This window comes from Anguilla anguilla, chromosome 15 (assembly GCF_013347855.1).
Source record: "Anguilla anguilla isolate fAngAng1 chromosome 15, fAngAng1.pri, whole genome shotgun sequence".
In the NCBI taxonomy this organism is placed as follows: Eukaryota; Metazoa; Chordata; class Actinopteri; order Anguilliformes; family Anguillidae; genus Anguilla; species Anguilla anguilla.
The window spans coordinates 1543795-1570414 of record NC_049215.1 but is presented as its reverse complement, the minus strand read 5'-3'; the positions used below and the strand labels follow the sequence as shown (position 1 = coordinate 1570414).

At 40.4% G+C, this 26620-nt stretch overlaps 1 protein-coding gene across 1 annotated transcript in view; it reads right to left on the bottom strand.

The window, feature by feature from the left end:
* Window positions 1-26199, bottom strand: part of LOC118214125 (NACHT, LRR and PYD domains-containing protein 5-like) — a gene marked incomplete at its 3' end in the record, with an annotated part of 81951 nt that extends 55752 nt beyond the window's left edge. Inside the window, exons 1-9 of the mRNA XM_035393740.1 lie at window positions 26114-26199; window positions 8183-8307; window positions 6102-6181; window positions 5845-5955; window positions 4834-4944; window positions 3823-3933; window positions 2926-3036; window positions 2553-2622; window positions 108-435 (exon numbers count right to left, since the gene is read on the bottom strand). Of these exons, the coding sequence (XP_035249631.1) occupies window positions 108-435; window positions 2553-2622; window positions 2926-3036; window positions 3823-3933; window positions 4834-4944; window positions 5845-5955; window positions 6102-6181 (922 nt within the window). The remainder of the gene's footprint in view (window positions 1-107; window positions 436-2552; window positions 2623-2925; window positions 3037-3822; window positions 3934-4833; window positions 4945-5844; window positions 5956-6101; window positions 6182-8182; window positions 8308-26113) is intronic.
* Window positions 26200-26620: the final 421 nt, after the last annotated feature.

Sequence of the window (26620 nt, the reverse complement as noted above, 5' to 3'; positions counted from 1 at the left end):
ATGAAAGTGTAGATGCTATAAATCATTGTTAGATTTACTATCTAAACTCAGTTCAGAATTCTAAAGGATACACAGTAGCAGTGAGGGAAAACTCTTACTGTGCTCACCTCTCTCCAGTGAGTCGGCACGATCCTTCTGCTTCATGTTCCTCAGGATGTGGAGTGTGATCTTCAGAGGCCCCTCACTGCCACAGGTCTCCAGCAACTTCTCAACTATGTACAGGGCCTCAGGATCCTCCGGCTCTCTCTCAGTGCATTCTGGGTAATCAGCAATTTGATGACTCTTGAACAATTCCTTCATCTTCATAAACTTAGCCGGTACAGAATGATCTTCAGACAGACTCTTTAAGCATTCTGGACAATCCTGACTCAGATGGCTCTGAAACTGTTTCAACTTTTTGTCCTTCTTCAGCTTCATCAAAGTGCGCAGGAGAGACTGAAATAAACACATGAAGAGGTGTGCTGTATCAGTGTGAAATAAACACATGAAGCGGTGTGCTCTATCAGTGTGAAATAAACGCAGGAAGAGGTGTGCTGCATCACAATAATAAGTGAACACATGACAAATAAATACGTCATAATACATGTGAACCGTAACATTGACATTTTGTGATGTGACTTATATGGTTACACATGTATTTGCAGATTATCCTGGATTAAAACATGACTCCTTTATATTGGCCAACTCAGTCATACCTGCAGTCTTCTAGGGGAATCCCCCTCCTGGAGGGGTGGCTGTTAGGGGACAATGGCTAACCTTTAAAGACACGGCTGAAGATAATATGATAGTGTGTGTGAATAGTCATTCAATCAGAAACTCACAAAAACATGCACTGTAGCCCAATAGAGAGGATGTTTGGAATGCTGAAAATACACTTCAGATGTTTGCATAAGTCAGGTGGAATTTTACAATACAGCCCTCAGAAGGTCTGAATATTCTTTATGGCGAGTTGTGTGTTGCATAACGTTGCCAAAGTCATGGATGCCTCAGACACAAATGAGGACACATTATAGGACTTTAGAAGGTGTGATGCTGAACTGTATGTGCTGATGCATATTAATGGACCGAGATACCCTAGCAGCACGGGCGAGGAGGAATCAGCTGGCAGAAGAGTTGCTTCATCTACAGCCAACCAAGCAGACAGAATGGTTCATTTGACTGAAAAAATTCACAACATTGCCCAGCGAATACTTCATTTATTTCAACACTTTAAATCACCTTTTTATGATTTATTTCAAATATGGTCTGCGGGATTCACTGTGCGTGATGGTTGTTTTTTAGATCTCCGAATTTTAATGGACTCACGCAGAAACAGATCTTTTATGACAGAGGTAAATCTGTCTTTTCTAAGTCTTTTTAAATCCACCATTATATTATCAATCCACCAAGGTGCAAGTGCAGGTGGCTTTTAGAGGGAATGGGAGATGATATGCTGACTGGTTTATTACATGCTTATGCCCAAGACACACCTATTAATTAAGGCAGTTAGTTCAGCCCATTGGAACCGTGTGCCTTACATTGCGCTCAAATAATCCACTATTAAACGAGTATAAGTGGGTCTGGACACAACCTAAATATGTGTGCCACATGCTTTAGACTATGCACTAAGATCATTAAAACAGAGCAATTTTTATCACATTTTTTAAATATTTAAGTAAAAAGCTGGTTTTGTGAGGGTGGGGAAGTGTTGATGACCACACGCAACTACAGTGAATTCAAAAGGGGGTTTCCTTAAGTAACCACCGAAGTGGAAACCACTAGGTCTCAGTAAGAAACTTGAGGGGGATAACGAAAAGAAGACTCAACTCCTAAAGAAGAATATCCCAACACAAAGTAATAGTCTCAGTGGGAGAACAAACTAAGGTGTAAGAGTGAGTAGAATTTTAGTAAGACTGCAGTGCAGTCGGGAGAAAAGCAAAGAAAAGGTGCCTCGTAACGAGGAAGGCAAAAAAGACGTATTAAGGAAAATAAGGAATAAAGCTAAGTGACTAGTAGGACCGAAGTCTTACTACTAATCAAAACAAAAAGCTATATTCAAAATCCTATGCCTTTTTCCTTACCACACTTTTCTCTAAGAGAGCTTTTCTCTGTACCGCCTATCGCGTACGTAAGTAAACACTAAACCGAAGAACGGATTTCCTGTGAGCGTATATAAGTTCTCTAAATCACGTGCAAACAATCGGTCGTAATCAAAAGCAATCACGGAGCGCCCTCAGGCGGTCCTGAAAATTACCACACTCAGTTACCTGAAACAGCACTCAGTTTCCTCAACAGGGATACTGAGTAGCCGATTAGCACGAAATGGCGTCGATTAGCACAACCCAAGACGCCGCATAGCAAATGGAATAAGGAACCATGACCGGTTTATTGTGTTCATATGATATTCCACATTGGATGGTCATGAATAATATAAAATATGTGCAATATGTTATTAATGTTAAGAGCAATGTTTAGCACATGTAAACATTACCCTTGCACTACATTATATAGGCATTAAATACTGAATACTCAAATGAATTAACTGCACAAAGAACACACATAATAACTCATACCTTTTTTGCAGAAGATAATTTGTCTGAACTCTTTTCTTCAAAAGAGCTGGACTTCAGTGACTGCTGGATCCTGTGAACAAAACATAGAGACTGAGCTTCCAGTTAAACTCATCCTCTTACAGCAGCTCTAACTCACAGCACGTGGAAACAGAGCTCATCCTCATACTGCAGCTCTAACTCACAGCACAAAAGAATGACAAAATATACCTCACCTACACCTGAATGTGATATAAATCACAAACCTTCAGCTATATGTGCAGTAATAACCCCCACCTGCATCTGAAAGTCTTAAAACACCCACCGACAACAGAAAGGTCCCAGTCACATTGAGGTATAATTTAAAAGTAGTGTCAAATTGAACCTCTTTAAATACCTTTGGTCACCTGGTAACTCTCTTCTGAACGCGAATGGACGTTCCATTGAACGATCACTCTTCATAGACAGACAGCTGGGTACTGGTGACCCTGCTCTTTCATCTTGGACCCTGAGAACAAAACACGGAGACACAACATCCAGTTAAACTCATCCTCTTACTGCAGCTCTAACTCACTGCACATGGAGACAGAGCTTCCAGTTAAACTCATCCTCTTACTGCAGCTCTAAATCACAGCACATGGAGACAGAGCTTCCAGTTAAACTTATCGTCTTACTGCAGCTCTAACTCACAGCACATGGAGACAGAGCTTCCAGTTAAACTCATCCTCTTTCTGCAGATCTAACTCACAGCACTTGGAGACAGAGCTTCCAGTTAAACCCATCCTCTTTCTGCAGCTCTAACTTTTGCAGACACCCTGGGATAAATGCCAGAGAGAAGAGTTGCAAAAGAGGAGAAAGTGGGAAGAAGTGTAAAGCCTCTGGAGCAGTTTTTATATTAAGAGCCTTGCTCAAGAGCCCAATGAGAGCTTTTTTTATTTTGTGTAAGGACCCAACTTCATCTCTCCAGATATAAGTCAGCATCTCTACATCTCCATCACAGGCTCAAACCAGCAACTGTACAGTTGCCAGGAGGACACCCTACCACTATCTACACCTTCCAGATAGCAAGTGACTCCGGGCTGGATCTGCACTGATTCTGGCCTTAAGTCAGCAGTGTAGTGCCGAAATCGGTGCAGGTCCAGGCTGAAGTCGTTTGCCATCTGGGCTGAATACGACATAATACACCCACCTTCAAGTGAATGTAACACGGGGCACCCAACCTAGCCCTCAAAGTTGTCAGTGAAATTTAGGTTTAATTAAACAGTGAAGTGTCAAAATGAACCTGTTCATTTACCTTGAATCACCTGGTAACTCTCCTCTGAAGTTGAGTACCTTATCCATTGACTCTCCACTCCTCATAGACAGACAGCTGGGAACAGGTGACCCTGCTCTTTCTACCTGGACCCTGTGAACAAAACATGGAGACAGAGATTCCAGTAAAACTCATCCTCTAACTGCAGCTCTAACTCACAGCACATGGAGGCAAAGATCCAGTTAACCTCATCCTCTTATTGCAGGTCTTACTCACAGCACATGGAGACAGAGCTTCCAGTTAAACTCATCCTCTTACTGCAGCTCTAACTCACAACACATGGAGACAGAGCTTCCAGTAAAACTCATCCTCTTACTGCAGCTCTAACTCACAGCACATGTAGACAGAGCTTCCAGTTAAACTCATCCTCTTTCTGCAGCTCTAACGTACAGCACTTGGAGACAGAGTTTCCAGTTAAACTGATCTTCTTACTGCAGATCTAACTCACAGCACTTGGAGACAACTTCCAGTTAAACTCATCCTCTTACTGCTGATCTAACTTTTGCAAATACACCCTGGGATAAATGCCAGAGAGAAGAGTAGCAAAAGAGGAGAAAGTGGGAAGAAGTGTAAAGCCTCTGGAGCAGTTTTTATGTTAAGGGCCTTGCTCAAGAGCCCAATGAGAGTTTTTTAATTTTGTGTACAGACCCAACTTAATCTCTCCAGATATAAGTCAGCATCTCTACATCTCCATCACAGGCTCAAACCAGCAACTGTACAGTTGCCAGGAGGACACCCTACCACTATCTACACCTTCCAGATAGCAAGTGACTCCGGGCTGGATCTGCACTGATTCTGGCCTTAAGTCAGCAGTGTAGTGCCGAAATCGGTGCAGGTCCAGGCTGAAGTCGTTTGCCATCTGGGCTGAATACGACATAATACACCCACCTTCAAGTGAATGTAACACGGGGCACCCAACCTAGCCCTCAAAGTTGTCAGTGAAATTTAGGTTTAATTAAACAGTGAAGTGTCAAAATGAACCTGTTCATTTACCTTGAATCACCTGGTAACTCTCCTCTGAAGTTGAGTACCTTATCCATTGACTCTCCACTCCTCATAGACAGACAGCTGGGAACAGGTGACCCTGCTCTTTCTACCTGGACCCTGTGAACAAAACATGGAGACAGAGATTCCAGTAAAACTCATCCTCTAACTGCAGCTCTAACTCACAGCACATGGAGGCAAAGATCCAGTTAACCTCATCCTCTTATTGCAGGTCTTACTCACAGCACATGGAGACAGAGCTTCCAGTTAAACTCATCCTCTTACTGCAGCTCTAACTCACAACACATGGAGACAGAGCTTCCAGTAAAACTCATCCTCTTACTGCAGCTCTAACTCACAGCACATGTAGACAGAGCTTCCAGTTAAACTCATCCTCTTTCTGCAGCTCTAACGTACAGCACTTGGAGACAGAGTTTCCAGTTAAACTGATCTTCTTACTGCAGATCTAACTCACAGCACTTGGAGACAACTTCCAGTTAAACTCATCCTCTTACTGCTGATCTAACTTTTGCAAATACACCCTGGGATAAATGCCAGAGAGAAGAGTAGCAAAAGAGGAGAAAGTGGGAAGAAGTGTAAAGCCTCTGGAGCAGTTTTTATGTTAAGGGCCTTGCTCAAGAGCCCAATGAGAGTTTTTTAATTTTGTGTACAGACCCAACTTAATCTCTCCAGATATAAGTCAGCATCTCTACATCTCCATCACAGGCTCAAACCAGCAACTATACAGTTGCCAGGAGGACACCCTACCACTATCTACACCTTCCAGATAGCAAGTGACTCCGGGCTGGATCTGCACTGATTCTGGCCTTAAGTCAGCAGTGTAGTGCCGAAATCGGTGCAGGTCCAGGCTGAAGTTGTTTGCCATCTGGGCTGAATACGACATAATACACCCACCTTCAAGTGAATGTAACACGGGGCACCCAACCTAGCCCTCAAAGTTGTCAGTGAAATTTAGGTTTAATTAAACAGTGAAGTGTCAAAATGAACCTGTTCATTTACCTTGAATCACCTGGTAACTCTCCTCTGAAGTTGAGTACCTTATCCATTGACTCTCCACTCCTCATAGACAGACAGCTGGGAACAGGTGACCCTGCTCTTTCTACCTGGACCCTGTGAACAAAACATGGAGACAGAGCTTCCAGTAAAACTCATCCTCTTACTGCAGCTCTAACTCACAGCACTTGGAGACAGAGCTACCAGTTAAACTCATCCTCCTACTGCATATCACATTAAATATCTGATTCATGCATTTATACCTCTTCCTTTCAGTGCTGAGGGTTCCTCCTTTGGTCTTTGGCTCCTCTGAGAGACTCAATTTAGAAACAGCGCCCCCCATCTAAGGAGATGGGAACACATCATAATTTTAACTCTGGAAAGACCGCCAGGTCAAAGTACATGCAATCTCACATCCAAATTTATGACATTTAAAGACCATTATGTATTATAGACACAGAGAATATTAAGCTATCATGAAGGCTTGAAGACAGAACTAGAAATGTCACGTCCTCCACAAAGGACAAACAGGAAAGTCATTGTCTCAGAAGGATGAGAGAAAATGATTATATGAATTTATACAACAATAACCTTTTATTTCAATGACCTGTTCAATGTTGCATGAGCACCTCCTCTCCGCATTTAATAGTTATTATTTAATAGTTAATAGTCCGAAGTTTCAAGGTGGACACGACGCTGATGACTACCTTTTATAAGTCTTTTATTGAATCTTTTTTAACCTTTAATATGATCTGCTGGTTTGGTAACCTAAATCGTAAGTGCAAGAGTAGACTGGCCAACATTGTAAAATTAGCTGGCAGGATCATGATACAGTTGACCCCTCCCAGCTCTATCAGATGGGATCTATAAGGCCCAGTCCATTCTGAGGGATTCCCAGCATCCCCTGTTCAATTCATTTGTATTACTTCCCTCAGAGCGCAGATATACACCGATCAGCCACAACATTAAAACCACCTACCAAATATTGTGTAGGTCCCCCTCGTGCCGCCAAAACAGCTCTGACCCGTCTCCAGCTCTGAAGGTGTCCTCTGGACCATACATGCAGAAATACAAATATACCAGAGGCTCTGGTATATTTGTATTTCTGTATATATTTGTATCTACTGTATATTTGTATCTGATATTTTGATTCTACTGTAAATTTGTATCTGATTGTGTTACTTCATTGTCTTTTATGCTGCAACAGTGCAAATTCCCCCGGGGATCAATGAAGTACACTACTACTACTTATTACATTATTGGTTTTTATTACATAAAAATTTAAAATGGATTACATTATTGGGAGTTATTACACTATTGGTAGTTTATTACATTATTAAGATAAGACATACTTTATTGAACCCCGTGGGGTAATCTGTCCTCTGCGTTTGACCCATCCTTAGTTACCTAGAAGCAGTGGGCTGCCACAGGGGACCAACTCCAGTTCTGAGGCAAGTGCCTTGGTCAAGGGCACGTGCAGGAGCGCACCTAACATGCATGTCTTTGAGTGTGGGAGGAAACCGGAGTACACCCACGTGAACATGGGCAGAACATCCGAACTCCGCACAGAAAGGCTCCAAGCCGAGATTCGAACCCACGAACTTCCTGCTGCGAGGCGACAGTGCTAACCACTATGCCACCATGTCCTATCACTAGTTGCTACAGGGCTATAAAAAGCTAAGATATTGTTAGAGGGTGAATTATTTCCACGTGATTTTAAAAACTCTCGATGGGTCAGAGTGGATTTGGCGGCACAAGGGGGAGCTACACAATATTAGGCAGGTGGTTTTAATGTTGTGGCTGATCGGTGTAGGCTCCCTATTTTAAAATAGGATCCCTATGTTAAAAACAAACAGGATTAAACACTCTTTTATCCCAAGTGTCACTGGCTTTCTTAATAAGTTATAATCATGGTTTTGCAATGATTTTAATGTTTATCTGTTGTCATAAATATAGTTATTGCTATTTATTATATACTATGCTGCAGTACAAACTGCCCCATTGGGACAATAAAGACTCTATCTAACACCAAACTTATATCCTTTGTGTTATATACCGGCACATTTATTTGGAATACCCCCTCATTAATGCAAATAGGCTACTCCTAACCGCACATTATGTGGCTGTAACTCAATGTAGACATTACATTACAGGCATTTAGCAAACTCTCCTATCCAGTGACTTACACAACTTCTTTTTTCTATAATATTTTTTAACATTACATCCATACAGCTGGATATATACTGAAGTAATGCAGGTTAGGTACCTTGCTCAAGGGTACTACAGCAGGTTCCTACCTGGGACTCGAACCTGTGACCTATAGGTTACAAGGCCCGCTCCTTACCTATTAGAATGGGCAAGATGTATGATCTAAGCGACTTTGACTGTGCCAGATGGATGGTGCCAGATGTGGTGGTTCCAGCATCACAGAAACAGCTGCCCTCCTGGGATTTTCATGCAGTACAGTCTCTAGAGTTTACAGAGAATGGTGTGATAAACAAAAAACATTGTTAATGAGAGATCAGAGGAGAATGGGCAGACTAGTTCAAGCTAACAGAAAGGCCACAAATGAAATAACAGCTATGCTTGGCCAAAGAGCTCTAATGTCATCTCTCAGGACCACAGTAGATGAGACAAAGGAGACAATTTAGATTCTTGAAACTGTTGATTACTCCCAGCAAAACCATTTTTCCTGAAGCCATTCCAAATAGCCTTTTGGCATGGAGGTAGCATCTAATTTTGGAGCATCTAATGTAGCAATTAATAGAAACTTGGTGACCCCCCTATGCAACCAAGTTCTGTAATTCTCCAACTGTGGCCACTGGATATTTCTTTGCTCCCTGAACCATACTTTGCTCCATTACTAGCGCCATTAGAATTAAAAGATGAAATTTTCATTCAGTGCAAACAGCTGCAGTTTATTTGTAATAACATGTTTACTCAATGGATAATCAACTGACTTTCCAACTTGATGAATACATCAACATAATTATGAACAATGATTTGTCAAAAAAGGCCTTTAAAATACAGCCAGTTATAATTAAATATAATGACCAAGCACAAAATATCATCAGCAGACATGCTATCAGTGACCTGTAACCAAAATAATACACACTGGCCTGTAACTGTATGATTGTACAGTGTATCTGTGGCTATTATTTGATGTTACAGTGGATAGAGTAACGTGTGTGAAATCAGATCTCATGATCAGATTCAATGAGAAAGAATACATGGATAAGCCATTTATGATTCAGTGGCCCTTAAATCTTTGTGGTATGAGGACTATGCAGTGTAAAAGACACACATTTACAGTGCACAGTGTAAAACATGCATACACCTATATGGACAATTGGGGGTATGCATGTATGGGCCACTTTATTTGTCAATGATTTCTTGTATTCTGAATCTGATCACAGAAATCTAATTTCAATGACAAATACTGTGGTCACTGTGACCATGTACTCCAGATGAAGAAAGAACTACTATTTCTGCCTACAGATTTTAAAAAGCCAACACTGAATTTTACACAACATAGAAGGTCCCTTAAGAATAAGAAATATCAGTGTCCCTGTTCTTGCTGAAACCATGCAACCATTTATGATGTCTGCAACAATGACAATTTGATGACACTCATAAAGCAACAGTAATACACTAAAAGCCCTTAAATCATTGTGACAAGGGAGGGGGGTGTATTTATAGACCATTTTATTTGTCTAAGATTTCTTGTATCTGAATCTGATCACAGAAATCTGATTTCAATAATGTATATTGTGGTCACTGTGACCATATACTCCTAATAAAGAAAGAATTACACAATTTTGTCTGCAGACTTTAAAAAGCCAACACTGAATCTATAATTGTACACAACATAAACGGTCCCTTCAGAATAAGAAACATCAGTGCCCATGTTCTTGCTCACAAGTGAAAACATGCAATCATTTATGATGTCTGCAATAATCAACTAAACTCTTAGTGCAGCAATGCTCAAAAAGCCAAACTTCTTACCGATGCCTGTGACACTCTGACCAGAAAAGGCTCCTGTAATCCATCTAGTGATAAGCTATTAGGCTATCTCTCAGAACTCTGCAAAATCATTATTGCTGCTTAATATACTTGTTATTCAGATTATATTATGTTTGCCACAGCCCAAACATGAGATTACAGTTCGAACCAGGAAGCGCCCATGAGACGACAGTTTAGTGTGAAACTGAACTTCCACTACCATCTGGTGGCTGTTTAGAGGAACTACAATATTATTTTTACAACAGTCTTTTCTAGAACTCCACAGGTGTTCTTATGTCTTAATAATTGCAGTAGGTGTGACTGTAAACTAAAATGTTTTGCAAATAATTAAATGTTTGATTAATCAGAAAAACAGCTTTCATGACTATATGAGTGCACATAGTGAATCACTGCTCCGCCTCAGTTCCTGTAGATTCAGTGGGAAACCTGCAGTGATTAATGCACTTCAGACTCTACAGTGTACAGCTGCTTGGAGGCTTAAGGTAGTGAAGAGAAGTGAATGTTTCTGTATTTATGTATGCACTCCTGGCCACTTCTGCCTAGGCCTGCAGCCTTGTCCCAGTCTCCACATTCCCAGTTACCGTGGCGATGAGGGAGAAGAGCGATGGAGAGCTACGGGGAGGATGGAATGCAGCTCAGGGCCATCCCAAATGCACTCCTGAGAGGACTCAAGAAGCTCTGGCACCCACAATGGGCATATACTACCCCCGTCCCAGGTACTATACTGTGCTGTTGTGTTGTGTGATCTGAGAGGCCTAATTACTGATGTAACACGCGTGTGTGACCGCAGACAGAGACTCCATGCTTATGAGATGTGACCTTATGAGGTGTGATGCTTCAAAACTACGATCAAGACTGAGACAACTTAGTGAGTTTTTGGAGAATGTATTTGCATGCTGTATAGTGGTGCATATTGTACTAAATTCTGTTACAGTGGGAAAATGTCATCTGACCTGATGATTTTCTGTCTATCGTAATGTACAAATTGAATGGTTCTTAATAATTCAGAGATTATTTGGCATTCTGTATGGCACTTAGCATTTCTTATGAATGCTGATAAGTTGTCATTTAATTGAATTCCTCTGCATGCTGTGTAGTGTGTATCTCACTGGTGTATATTGTAATCTCATGAAAAACATGTTTTCAACATACAAAAATGCCAAGTTACTCACACATACAAAGCACAAAGTCATTCATTAAAACTGGCAAAATATAAGCCTGCCATTAAAAGTATTGAGATCAAAATGATGCCAAGTTACTGTACTACAAAAGAATATAGGCTATCTCGCCTCACCAAAATTAAAGAAGCTGTATTAAAAAGCAATGCTATCCAAAGTTTCCTAAACTGTTTCAAGTCACTCAAACAAAAGCCCCTTAGACACTCCTGGCATTTTCCTAATCATACGCCACACCTCCCCTGCCTCGATGACTCTCCTGGCCACTGCTCTCGCCCTCTGATACTCCAGCACAGTCTGGAGGAAGGTTCTTGTGCAGGACCCTGAGCGCAGGGCTGTGTGCTCAAACAGCCTTAGAACATTTTGGTGACCACCACGGCACCACCTTCCTCATCCTTCTCCCTTCAGTCTGAGGGACAGCAGCTGACAAGGCAGCTAACAGGACTTCAGATGATGCAGTTACTGAATCATCTATATCACCCCCTACCTGGATCTGTGCTGCTCCAGTTTCACAGACCTGACTGAACACCTCCCAGTCTCCTTTTTCCCAGCACCATCTACCCAGGGACACCCATTCCTCTCTAGATGCTTCTGTCCCTATTTTACACAGTATTAGATAACGGTCAGTCCCTACAGCTGAATCCTCCCAGACCTCCATTCATACCCACCAGCCATAGAGCTGCACACTAAGGTACTGTAAGGTCCAACACTGATGACGTCCCCAAAATAACATCAGACTGTGCACACCACCTATCATTCAGGCAAACCAATACCTGGCTATCCATAAATTTATCCACAACAGCACCATTTCTGTTAGCCAACTTTCTACCCCAAAGTGTATTGTAGGAATTCATATCTCCACTCCAAATCATCTTATTAGCCCTAAGCTGGAGTGTTCCCTCAAGGTAATGAAGGGGCAGGTCAAAACTCTGGTTATAAAAATTCACCACTACAGCATCATCCCCTGTACCCAACCATACCTCCTCCACCACTCATTCACTCTTAGCGCTTACAACCAGCTCTCTAAATGATAACCCATCATTCACAAAGGTGCAGCACCCTCCCCCCTGACCAACCTGCCTGTCCCTCCACACTGATCTATACCCTGATAGGACAAACTGCAGGTGTGCTGTTAGCCAAGTTTCTTCAATGCAGAGAAGGTCAGACAACTCAAGCAACTCTTAAGCAAATTTTTTAAATTTCTGCCCATTGGCCACCTAACACAAGTAGAGACGTTTAAAAAACTCCAGTTGTAAACTAGACGGTCAATCACCACTTTGAGACGGATGTGCCATTGCTGGAGTCAACAACCCGGTCAAGTCCTCCACTGTCACTCCAGTTATTCCTAAATGCACACCTGCAGCATTCACAGTGATTTTTGTGCACTATCAGTTTGGGCAGAAATGTTAATTACATTAGCCAGAAAACCTAAAAACTGTACCTTGTCAACCATCAAAGTACCAGGCTGTCTGTCTGGGGCACCTGTGTGTACAGGCCCGTGTGTTCTCTTCACTGATCTCCCATCCTGCCTTATTGAAGGTGCTGTGGAACCACACACCTGTCTGACTTCCCTCACAGCTTCAGCATGTGATACCTGACTGACAGCCTTGTACCTGTATCTCCTGCACCTGCTGTTGCATTACACATCCCCTAAAGGCTGCACTGTGCCCCCCCACCCCCACCCCCAATGATTACTGCAATTAGACCCAACCCCTCCCCCACACTGAGTAGTCATGGTTCCCCCCACACCTGCAGCAGCACCTCTCTACACACTGAAGTCACATGACCTAACCTCGAACATCTGAAGCACCGCAGTGGGGCTGGCACTAACAGCCTGACTGGATGACTGACATAACCAATCTTCAATCTCTCCGGCTAGTTTAGTCAGTCTCATCAGGTTAGAATCATCACTGCTTATGTCTGACTGAAACCAATACTTTAAACTCCTCACCCTCCACTCTCCTAACTTTGGCATTGCTTTTGGGGCTATCCCCGCCACTCTCGTCAAATGGCTTCCTCTTATTCCCCTGAACACTACTCCAAGAACTTCCACCCGCCTCTTCCTCCATTGGCTCTCCCCCGCAAAAAAAAGGTACCCCTCTGTTTTTAATTATTTTTCTGTTGTCACTTAAAAGTCGCTCTTAAGAATTCTTGGAGTTGACAGCTAACATGTCATAATAGTTATATCCTGTAGAAGACACTCTGTATCAGCAGTGATAGGAAAAACTATGGTTCTGGTGACGATGCTGTCACAAAGATGCTTTACAATGGCTTTACCAGGCCTGAACCCCCCAAAAAAGTTTGTGCTGACTGTAATTGCAGCAGCAAAATTTGCTTTCAACTCAGGAGACGTTGATATTTTTCAAGGTTAGTTCATCTAGTTTTCACAGTTAAATGATATCCGTACATCAACCCTGAAGAATATTCAAATATCAAAATGTGTAAGAATGCACATCTGAAGCTGGATTCCTCCTGAGATTTCTTTTTTCTGGCCACCGACCGCTTGAGTGTTTTTTCTTCCCATCCGGGAGTTTATCTTTACCTCACTGCTTGTTTTTGGGGGTTCATGCCTGGATATTGCCAAATATTCCTTCTGTTACTCTTTAAAACATAAATATCATGAATGCGGGAGAAAAAGTAACTGGATGTGCATTGTAATAACAGAAATATGACAGTATGTGAATATCAGGATGTGTATTACAATAACAGAAATACTGTAGTGTGTGAATAGCAGGGTGTGTATCATAATAACACAAATACTGTAGTGTGTGAATAGCAGGGTGTGTATCATAATAACACAAATGCTGTAGTGTGTGAATAGCAGGGTGTGAGGGAGACAATCTTGTGGCAGCCAGGATCAAGGAATTTAGGCACTCATATAGTAAAATTATTTAATGAAATGTATGCCATTATTTCAACAATATATCATATTTAACAATGTTCAACTGCAGAAAAAATAGCTGAACATTTAAAGGGACAGATTCTAAATGTTTTAGCAATGACAACAGAATAAACAGAATAGCCTATGATAAGGTGAGCTGAATAGCCTTTGACAAAGCGAGCTGAATAGCCTATGACAGAGTGAGCTGAACAGCCTATGATAGAGTGAGCTGAATAGCCTATGATAGAGTGAGCTGAATAGCCTATGACAGAGTGAGCTGAACAGCCTATGACAGAGTGAGCTGAATAGCCTATGACGGAGTGAGATGAATAGCCTATGACAGAGTGAGCTGAATAGCCTATGATAGTGTGAATTGAACAGCCTATGACAGTGAGCTGAACAGCCTATGATAGAGTGAGCTGAATAGCCTATGACAGAGTGAGCTGAATAGCCTATGATACAGTGAATTGAACAGCCTATGACGGATTGAACTGAATAGCCTATGACGGATTGAACTGAATAGCCTATGACGGATTGAACTGAATAGCCTATGACGGATTGAACCGAATAGCCTATGACGGATTGAACTGAATAGCCTATGACGGATTGAACTGAATAGCCTATGACGGATTGAACTGAATAGCCTATGACGGATTGAACTGAATAGCCTATTTCAAATGGAAAGAAAGACAGCTTATGTGAAGGGGCTACTAGGGCTTACCTCTGTTAAATTTAGTTCCTTAGTTGAACGTTCATCCTGTGGAAACTGTCTCTGCTGTTGTCCCTGCAAGTATCAAAACGTGTCAGTTGCTCTGTGCCGTCAGTGGAACCATCGCCTGACCTAACTAGGCAACAGGTAACCGAATGTGCAGCCTTCTTCTCTATGGAGAACTATAAAACTGTAACACTAATGCTGCATTGCTTGTGTAGCTCTGTATTACCAGTTTGGCCTCAGTATCCTACTGTGCTTTAACTAAACCTGCTGTGTTAGCCAAATAGCATTAACAGAAAAACTGTAGCAATAACATGCCATGTTCTGTACATTCTGCCCACATTTTACATTTCTACAATCTGCACAAATCCAAACTGCTTCATTATAGAGAAAACTAAATTCTGACTTCCCTGTCAACACAATGCTCATCATGTACAACAAAACTGTTTTTCTATCCATAAATCTCTGTTCAAGAGAAATAGGCTTCCATAAGCCTATTAGTGCCATGTGGGAAAATCCAGTTGTTACTAATGTGTCTTAATTATTTTCTTAAGAATAAGTTTATTAATAAATATGACACTAGTTGGAAAAGAAAGAAACTTTTCTGACAAAACCATGAACTGAATTTAACATGTAAATTGTTTAATAAACAGATATATTAATTTAGTTAAGAAATAGATTCACTGAAATAAAATCCACAGATGTTAGTGCTGAATTGTCTTTGTGTTTTTGCCTACATTACTTTTAATGTGGGCAAAAACACTAACATAATCAGTTACAGCTGTTATGCAATATTCTAAAGTTTATGGTGAGTAATTTCTGTTAATACTAAAGTTATTTATTATCTCCAATTTTTAACTGACTGGTTTTGTTTATAAGATTTGGTGTGGATTTTGCTATTATGATGTCTGTACGTTTGGTATGTGCCATTTCCAGTCATTGATTGTTTGTTTTCCTTTTTTAGACAATCTGTGAGGTTATTTGTTATTTGCATGTTTCTCATCGTATCTGTTTGTCTGTGAAATATTTAAAGACTCCTCTGAGACACATTACTTATTAGCACTGTGACAGAGAAATGGGCGTGGTTTTGGAAGGCAAATACTACCCGACCACTTGGCACCAGTCACCCTCGTGGACAGCCCCACCCTCCAAACACTAAAAGTGCATCTCGACGAAATAACAGAAAACGGAGCAGGACAGAAGGGTACATAATTTGCGACCCACAGAGCTCTAATTCTACAATTTTCCTGATAATTTAGTTGGGTAGCATTGCTTTTGAATACAGATATTTAATTTTGGTGAAGCAAGATAGCTTATACTGTTCGTAGTACAGTAACTTGGCGGCATTTTGATATCAGTACTTTTAATGGCAGGCCTAGATTTTTCCAGTTTGAATGAATGAGTTATAGACAGTGTATGTCTTGTATGTGTGAGTAACTTGGCATTTTTGTACGTTGAAAATGTGTTTTTTATGAGAAATATTACACTGGATGGAAAAGGAAAAAAAAAACATTTACCAGAAAACAAAGGACTGAATGGCTAATTTAACATGGACGTTGATTACTAAACGCTGGTGCATCAATTCAGTTCATACCGCCATCCACGGATGTTAGTGCTGAAGCGTCATCACTTTGATTGAGTTCACCCACGTTACTTTAATTTATTTACCTTTACCATTATTTATACAGTACCCAGTACTCAGTTATATTCATGAGCCATCAGACTAATAAGTAGCCTGTTGAATTTACGCTGGATTAACGTCTGTTTTCAGTGCAAAATCAATGATTGTTCAATGCTGTTTGACAAACTGTTCGGTCTGTTTTTCTGTGACAGAAGCAGGTGTCCATTTTTTTTAAATTACTTTTTGGGAGATTTGAAAATGGCATATTATACCTAAATCGTACCATGTGTGAACTTTCATTCAATTTAATTCCTTTGTTCACCCTCTTCTTTCTCCTTCACCTTTAAAACGGGGGACGGAGTGTAGCACAGTGGGTAAGGAACTGGGCTTGTAACCGAAAGGTCGCAGGTTCGATTCCCGGGTAAGGACACTGCCGTTGTACCCTTGAGCAAGGTACTTAACCGAAATTGCTTCAGTATATATCCAGCTGTATAAATGGATACAATGTAAAAGTTGTGTAAGTCGCTCTGGATAAGAGCGTCTGCTAAATGCCTGTAATGTAATGTAAAAATGGCTTTTGAGGAACAATGAACTTCAAGGTGACACTGCTGGGTCTCGTAGCTTTTAGACAAAATCTTTATGTTATGGCTGTTCCAGAAATGAACATGCATTAACAGTGCCAGAATTATCAGCACATTCTGCAAAGATGAGCAGGAAGGGCTATTAAAAAATGCCTTGATGTTTATCAGCTCAAAATATCACAGATATCTAAGTATGAACTGAGTTAAAATTATTAAAAGAAAAAATCTTCTTAAATAAACGTTTCTCAAAAACTTAATTCACAATTATTGGTGCGCATAGAAATTCTTCCGAAATAAATAAATAAATAATGTATATTCCCAGTCTGATTTAATTTTTTTCAGCACACTTTGGTCTTACATAATCATCCATTACTTGTTTCACTGGGGTATAAATATGATTTGACTCGCAAGCCAAACTCCCTCAACATGGTGAAGATCAGAGAATACACAAATGCAAAGACCTGGACCTTCCTAAATCAGGCAATGGCAATAAAAATAGGTGAATGTCTAAACATACCTGTTTCCACTACTAGTGCAATAATTTAGAAGTGGAGCTGTGATGGAAGTGGACCCAAAATTTGTATTTCACCCCCACGCAGAGTGAGGACAGTTCAAGATGCAAACGTTTTTCTAACAATCACACCTGGAGAATTGCAGAAGTTGGCTGCATCTTGGGGCTGCATAAAACCCACTTCCATGCCAGCAAGCTATTTGGAAGGCTTGCCAGCAGACAGAATTTGCCATCATCAAACCACAAATTTTCTGTCATCATACCACAAATGTAAGTGAGTTTATGAAACGTCACTAGAACTTTCATTGGAACGGGGTTCTATGGTCAGATGAGACAAAATCAGAGCTTTCAGGCAACAAACACCACAGGTGGGTTTGTTTAAAAAAAGAAATGGTCATGCATAAAAGATCCTAATGCCCACTGTGAAGTATGTTGGTGGATCTGTGATTTTGTGGGGCTGTTTGACTTCCAAAGGCAGGCCCTGTATCCTTATTAGAACACACCGCATCATTGACTGCAGGACAATGATCCAAACTGCATCTCCAAATCCACAGAAAAATGGTTCACTGACCACAGAATCAAGCGTTTGCAATGGCCATCCCAGTCTTCTGACCTAAACCCCACTGAAACCTGTGAGAAAAGCTGAAGAGGAGAGTCCACAAGTGGAGAGATTCTGCAAGGAGAGATCGTTTCAGATCCCTGTACAGTGCCTTCGGAAAGTGTTCAGAGACCCCTTTACTTTTTCCACATTTTGTTACATTACAGCCTTATTCTAAAATTGATTAAATTAGTTTTTATTCTCAAATCTACACACAATACCCCATAATGACAAAGCGAAAACAGGTAAAGAAATTTTTGCAAATTTATAAAAAATAATAAACTGAAATATCACAATTACATAAGTATTCAGACCTTTTACTCAGCACTTTGTTGAGGCACCTTTGGCAGCAATTACAGCCTTGAGTCTTTTTGGGTATGACGCTACAAGCTTGGCACACCTGTATTTGTGGTATTTAACCCATTCTTCTCTGCAGATCCTCTCAAGCTCTGTCAGGTTGGATGGGGAGCATTGCTGCACAGCTATTTTCACGTCTCTCCAGAGATGTTCGATCGGATTCAAGTCTGGGCTCTGGCTTGGGCCACTCAATGTCATTCACAGACTTGTCCCGAAGCCACTCCTGCATTGTCTTGTGCGTAAGATCGTTGTCCTGCTGGAAACTGAACCTTCGCCCCAGTCTGAGGTCCTGGGCGCTCTGGCGCAGGTTTTCATCAAGGAACTCTTTGTACTTTGCTCTGTTCATCTTTCCCTCGATCCTGACTAGACTCCCATTTCCTGCCACTGATAAACATCTCCATAGCATGATGCTGCCACCATGCTTCACCGTAGGGATGGTTTTGGCCAGGTGATGAGCGGTGCCCGGTTTCCTCCAAATGTGATGCTTGGCACTGTGGCCAAAGAGTTCAATCTTGGTTTCATCAGACTAGAGAATATTGTTTCTCATAGTCTGAGTGTCCTTTAGATGCCTTTTGGCAAACTCCAAGCAGGCTGTCATGTGCCTTTTATTGAGGAGTGGCTTCTGTCTGGCCACTCTACCATAAAGGCCTAATTGGTGAAGTGCTGCAGAGATGGGAGAACCTTCCAGAAGGACAACCATCTCCACAGAGGAACCTTGGAGCTCTGTCAGAGTGACCATTAGGTTCTTGATCACCTCCCTGACCAAGGCCCTTCTCCCTCGATTGCTCAGTTTGCCAGGGCAGTCAGCTCTAGAAAGAGTCCTGGTGGTTCCAAACTTCTTCCATTTAAGAATGATGGAGGCCACTGTGCTCTTTAGAACCTTCAATGCTGCAGAAATTTTTTGTACCCTTCCCCAGATCTGTACCAGAGGTCTACGTGACTTCATGGCTTGGTTTTTGCTCTGACATGCACTGTCAACTGAGACCTTATATAGACAGGTGTGTGCCTTTCCAAATCATGTCCAATCAATTGAATTTACCACAGGTGAACTCCAATCAAGTTGCAGAAACATCAAAAGTATGATCAATGGAAACAGGATGCACCTGAGCTCAATTTTGAGTGTCATAGCAAAGGGTCTGAATACTTATGTAAATGTGATTTCAGTTTATTTTTTATAAATTTGCAAAACAATTTCAAAAAACCTGTTTTTGCTTTGTCATTATGGGGTATTGTGTGTAGATTAAATTAATTTTTATTCTCATCAATCAATTTTAGGATAAGGCTGTAATGTAACAAAATGTATAAAAAGTGAAGGGTCTGTGTCACAGGTCGAGGTGAGGTGGACCCAAATGCAGACTCGGACAACAGAGTGGTGAAACTCCCATAGGAGATATTTAATTTGGAAGTACACAATACAGCAGGCAGTCTCGTAGTCAGCTCGTGCAAAGATCAAAACCAGAAAAATCCACCGGGGCAGAAGTACAAAATCGGAAGGCAAAATCAAAGTCGGTAAACAGGCGGATGTCAGAACAGGAAATCAGGAAAACAAAGACAGCAGGCAAAAATCGGTGGTCGGGAAAACAGGTAAGATCTAAACACGAGTCAAACAAACAAGAGCGTAAACACTGGAAAGGCACTGTAAACAGGAGGCACAATCTGGCACGGAAGAACAGGGTGACAGAGAATATATACCAAGGAAACCAGGTAAGTGAAATGAGAGATAATTGAACAGAGCGTGAACATGCAAACAGGGAACAGGTGAATGAAATTAGTGATTAGCCAGTGCATGAGAATGCGGCCAGAACAGGTGAGAGTGATCAGCTGAGGGGAGAGAGAGAGAAAGAGAAAACCACGCCCATACTACAAACCGAAACAAAGATTGTGCAGGAGAAAAACAGATAGTAAACTAAAAAGTGAAGTGACAACAGAAACATAACAGTCTGAATACTTTCCGAAGGCACCGTATGTGTTCTCCCACTTCATCAGGCATTATAAGAGAAGGCTCAGTGCATCCTCCCTTTGCTAAGATAACAGCACTAAGAACTAAATGCAAGGGGTGCCAAGAGTTATGACATGCATCATTTTCTCAATAAAAAATATAGTTTTTCTCCTCTAAGCAATGGTTTCACAATAAAACTATATAATCGTCTCATAGTGCTGAGCATAGAAAACATTTTATAAAGTGAATGTCATCCACATTTTTGCTCATATCAACTGACAGTGCCAATAATTCTGTATACACTGTAAAGGTAGGTGAATGCACATTCAATGAAAAGTCTGATTTGAGGAACCAACAACTGACATGTTCTGTATCGTTTTGTAGGGGAGGGTTTGTGGCACACAAAACCCACGCTTAGGAAAACACTGCATTTTTATAACTAATGACAATAGTCCTGGTATACATGACCATAATTCGAATTCTTCACCAAATATCATAAACTGATTTTTTTAAAATTGATTTATTTTTTATCTGAAAGCAGACCTGTTAAAAGATCTGGTTCCCCACCTCGGTCCTGTTTCCCACCTGTATGCTGGTTTTCATTCTAACCACAATTGCGATACCAGAATTTTAACGAGCTGTTATTTTTCTTAATTAGGTGCTTTTCACGTTTGGATTATTTGCCCTCTTCAGCCACATTATGTCAGAAATAGCTATGCATGCAATGTAGAATAAATACCCCAATTCACATTGTGCTTATTGTGCTATATTGCAAACAGGTCTACATAAAGAGGTATTTTAATTGAGGTATTTTAAAGACTGAGATGAATCAACAGGTTCCTATTCGGGTTATTGTACACGTGTTTAAATTATTTCTTAATTTCTGAAAACAAAAAGTGCTGTTATTTAAACATTGTATTTTAATACAAACATGCATAGACATGCTAACAATAAAAAGTCAAATGCTGTCCGTATACGTTTGGTCACAAATCCAAACTGCCTGAGTACAGACAAAAATTTTTTTACTTTGACTCCACTCTCCAAATATTTATGGTGAGCACGCATATTTGTTCACTGGGAAGTAGCCTACAGGGATTTTTTTCTTTTGTACATAAACACATAAACACACACACATTTAGTGGTAATGCACCTGGATATCCCCCCTGTGTAGCATTACAATGTTTTGTGTAGAATGTTAGCAAGGTAGGTTGCGAACGTATATACTATACTATAGGCTAATCTCTTGTCAGTTTTTTTTTTTTTTTTTTTCAAATGTTACTGTATCTTATTGAAACACAGAAGACATGGTACAATATATAAAATAATAGGAAAAAAATAAATAAATTACCAAAGATCAAAAGGTAAAAAAATAAATAAAATAAATAAAATTTTAAAAAAAATTTTTTTAACCCTTTAACTGTCACTCATTGAAATAGGTGATGAAAAAATTATTTAACCATAAATACCTATTACTTGAGCACCAAATAACAATGTCTAACAGTTTTTTTCATAACTTGACCCCTTTTTTAGAAATTATGGACCTCTACCATACGGTTGAGATGTCAGTTTATTGTAAAAGATGCTATTCACAAATTGCTATATTTCTGAACATTTTTCCTGAAACACAATCACTTTAATCTCTCTTTAAAACCTTAAAACAGTTTATTGGTCTTTTTTACACTTCATCAACATGTTTTTGGCCTGTAAATGTCCCATCAATTACAATGGCTAGGTACACAAATCTGTATATATTGACATATACTGCGTCATATGGCATTTCTGCTTTAAAATCAGGCACTATTTTGTTTCTATGAACAAAACTGTAAAAAAATATTCATTCCAGGTATCATTGAGTTCATTTAGATTACATATTTCATATTGAACATATAATTAACTACGATTTGGAACAAACATCTGTATACATATACTCCTTTGTATGTCATTTCTGCTTTACAATCAGGCACCGTATGGTACATCGCCATTTTATTTTAAGTATAAACTCATGAACAAAACTTTTTAAAAAACACCCATTGCAGGTATCTGAGTTCATGCTCAGTCCTGAACATATTTTTTCAACTGATCAGTTTTGGAATCTCCTATTCGCCTCATTTTCAGCTTTCATTTGAGATGATACGTGACAAAGCACTGCTGTGTGCTGTTTAGACACAGGAAGACTCCGCACTTTGCACACTTCCACCGTGACACCCCCTTTGGGCAGAGTTTGCATTGCCCTCGCTGTGGGCCACAGGCTGGCCAGTGGCCAAAACTGTCATAGCGGACATCATCAATGGGTGCAGCATCTCTTTTGCGCTTCTGTGGTGGTCTCTCTGGTGGAGGTGAGGAGGAGAGTGGTCTACCAACTCGGGCCGGGGTTTTGTGGATGCCTTCCAGGGTGCGGGCCACAGTTGTTCTAAATATCTTGAGTGGCATGGGCTTCTCTTGCAGCATGCGGCAGTCTCGCTTGTACAGCAGCCAGGCATTGGAGACTGACACATCCAATATGTAGCCAAATAGGGGTAGGTACCAGCGTCGTGATTTCATGGGAGTCTTATAGAGATGCACAAGCATGTCAGATAAATCTATACCTCCCATATGTTCAATGTAGGCCTTTATTATTGCAGGGCAGGAGACTGGTATCTTCCTCCCTGCCTCCTTGCTGTACCTTGTGACCTCACCAACTGGCTCCACCCCACATGCGTTGCTGAGGAGAGTGACGCATTTGTTGTCACGCCATTTTACAGCAACAATTCCCCCTGAGCAGCAGTAGTCAAATGCTCCCCTTCCTTCTTTTGACAACTGCTTGTCACTCTTCAGGTGGTTCTCTGCTCCTGACATCCGGTTGTTCCTCACAGTGCCCAAACACTTTAACCCAGTGGTGGCCTCCAGAAGTTGCACAAGGTTGAAGCTTGTGAAAAAGTTGTCACAAAAGACAACTGTTGACTCTGGTTCCTCCACTGTTCTGCAGAGTGTGGTCACAACTTTTTCCCCCATGAGCATGGACTGCTCAGCTTCTGACTGGGGGACATTGAAAAAGGATGTCTTTCCCTGGTACAAAATGAAATCATGTACAATCCCAGTGGAACTAGCTCGGCAAAATAGTTTAAATCCCCACTTATCTGGCTTGCTGGAAATGTATTGTCGGAGATTTCCTGCTCTTGTGCCTTTGTAGGCAACCATGACCTCATCGATACTTTGTTTTTGGTCAGCTGGGAGGAGAAGACACTGTCTTCTCAACATGTCAAAAATGGGCCTGATTTTATAGAACCTGTCGATAGTGTTTCCACAGTCTGCATTGTCAGCAAACTGCGCAGTGCCCGGAACCTGCGTAGTGGCATGATGTCGGCAACCAGAGCAAAGCGGCTCTCTGGCTTCCAGTAATCCTCCAGGGACGGAAATGGGAACACACCTGTGTATAGCAATATGGCTAAAAACTCTTGAATCTCTTTTGGATTTGTTTTAATGGGAAATCCAAGCTGTTGAGCTGAGTAGAGGTTTGTCTGCTCACATATGTGGTGCACCATTTCATCAGTAAATAGCATGGAAAAGTAAAATAATGGTGTCTGAACCTTAATGATTTCTGGGGGTATAGGCTCTGGAAACTTGACTGAAGTGATATCCACTTTTCTCTACAATTTTCTTTTCTCAGCACTTTTGGGGGTAACAGAATCCTGATCTGCGACCTGCACAAGCTGATTTTTGGCTACCTTTCTCCTGGGGGCACTGTCTGAGTGTGTATCAGGGCCACTAAGCTCAGGGATTGGTAACTCTTCAACTGTGTCACCTGTATGCCTTGGCACATAATCAGGATCATCCAAGTCCTCATCACTGTCCTCTATGTCTGACTCCTCTGGATCAAGGGGGACCACAGCTTTGCTACCCTTTCCTCTGCCATAGAAAAATTTGGTGTCCATCGCTAAGAATGAAACAATGAAGAGGTCACAATACACTGCACTACATGTTTCCCCTTAATATGTGCATACTAAGGCATATTTTAACATATAATTACATTACAGGCATTTGGCAGACGCTCTTATCCAGAGCGACATAAAGCAAAGTGTATAACCATCACCAGGAACAAGTGTAATGTAATAGGATAATATTGTGTTTTTGTAATATAATGTAATTTCATTGTATTTGTTCACTTTTTCCACTCAAACATCTTCCTACCATGCTAACTACTATGCTAACATCTGCCCTGCCTCGTGGTCATTTCCACCCTTTACTGACATATCAACCGCACGGTTGAGCATGTTTTTGTAAAATTCTGGCACAATGGATTTTTAACATTTTTGATATTTAATATCATATTCCTATTCTTTAAGGTCTCTTCTATCTGGAAAACATCATGGTTTATCTCTTACCTACCAAATTCCTGCTTTATGCCCTAATCTTTGGGGAGTGATTTGTAGTGCTGCCTCTGTCATCAGAGTGGGTAAAGTGCGGGAACTGCTGCTCCACACAGTTGTGTTAAAAGAAGATACTTTTTATGCAAATTGATTAAGGGGGGTTGGAGCCCCACACCAATCAGGATGCTGGTCAGATTTTTTTTCTTCTCATAGGTTTTTTCACTGTCAAAGTCAGCTCTACCGCATGGTTGAGAAGTCAGTTAAAGGGTTAAAGTAAGGAAAAGAATAGAGTGAATACAGACATTCCATAGTCAGTAATAGTACAGATAATTAAATTAAAATGAATATACATTACGATATACAATGGTAAGGAGTGAAATTAACCAATTATTTCAATTACATTTCAACAGGGGGTTCTTCAAAAAAATTTTGTAAATATTTTATCAACTTTTGACTTTTATTGTCCTTTAGTATTTTAATTGACGATAGAAGTGAATCCAGTTCAATCAAAAAGAGACGCAAGGCAGGACGGGAGTTAGAGAATTTCTGAACAAAAAATTTTGCAATAAGAATAAAGAAGTTAACTACATATTCCAATGTTTTATTATTTTCGTTATCATAATAACAAACAATGTCTTTTAGCATGAAGGAATATGTAATATTAGAATTTGGAAATAAGTAAGATACTAAATCTTCCCAGAATTTCTTTGTTATTTCACAGCTATAAAACAGATGGACAGGAGTTTCATCAGCTTTATTGCAAAAAGTACAAAGGCTGTCAATATCTGTAAATTTAGCCATAAATGCCTTAGTTGGATATATTTTGTGTAGAAGTTTAATATGAGTCTCCTTGGTTTTATTAGAAATGCAATATTTATATGTCTCTTGTTGTCAGTACCTATACATGTTTGTTGCCTGAAGACGTAGCTAGCTACTACCGGCAATATCCCTATCATTGTGCTTCATACATTATAACATTCGGCAACATAAACTTCACTTAGCATGTTTCAAGTTTTTTTAAACAGCATATTAACCCATAAATAATTCCCCTTAAATCACATTTAACAGATAGGCCTATACACAGGTCCCGAGAAACCTACTTGTATCCAAAGACGCCGCAGATCCAATCAAACCAGATAATTATTTATTATTATTTCATTACTTTACTTTACATTACATTTATTTGGCAGACGCTTTCTAAAGAGACGTACGTTATTATTACGAATGCCACTAGATCGCACTAGTTCGAGTTGGATTGCAAATAGCCTACGTCATGTCCAGCGAGGTAAATATTGTCATGAAATATACAAAAATGCATTAGTAAACCGTTTATTTAAACTTAAAAAACGTACTTCTGTTTTCGGTCTCAAATGGGGAACCTGATGATAGCCTAGTAGGCTACTCCTCGTGTATTTTCTTGTCCGTTTCCAGTTTTACTGAATTAAGCGTGTTGCGATTACTATAGCTTTCCCCTCACCTGTTCATCTTCAGTTTATATTCTCTCCATCCTACTCCACTACAGACTACTTACTCCGTTCTTTTTTCAGTTTTTAGGCTCTCTGCGTTCTTCTCCGTCTTTAAAATGGCATTTGAGTTTGAACACTTTCAGTTCCACAATTAAACTTTTTTTTTAAAAACCCATCGCACTCCCGCAGTCTCCTGACATTGACGCATGCACTGCCTCGTGACCATGGTCGTATGTGCTGATGTTTGTGTATTAATTTCCGTTTTCACTACTTGTTATCTCCGATTCTTATATGTTTATTTTTGTTTATAAGTTTGTAATTATTGTGTCTGAATGTTTCTGTAAGGTTATTTGTCATCTCTATGTTTCTCATCATATCGGTTGTTTGTGAAGTTTTTTTTTTCTAAATCGAGGAGCTGATTTTCCATGGCATTTTCTCTTTACAGATTCACTTCCTAGCTATCTAAAAGGAGCTGTGGGACATGTTGTTTTATTTATTTATTTCCATTTTCAGGGCTGAGATATGAGCTCTGGTCCACAGCAGCTATAGTAAGTCTCCTTTCTCCCACATGG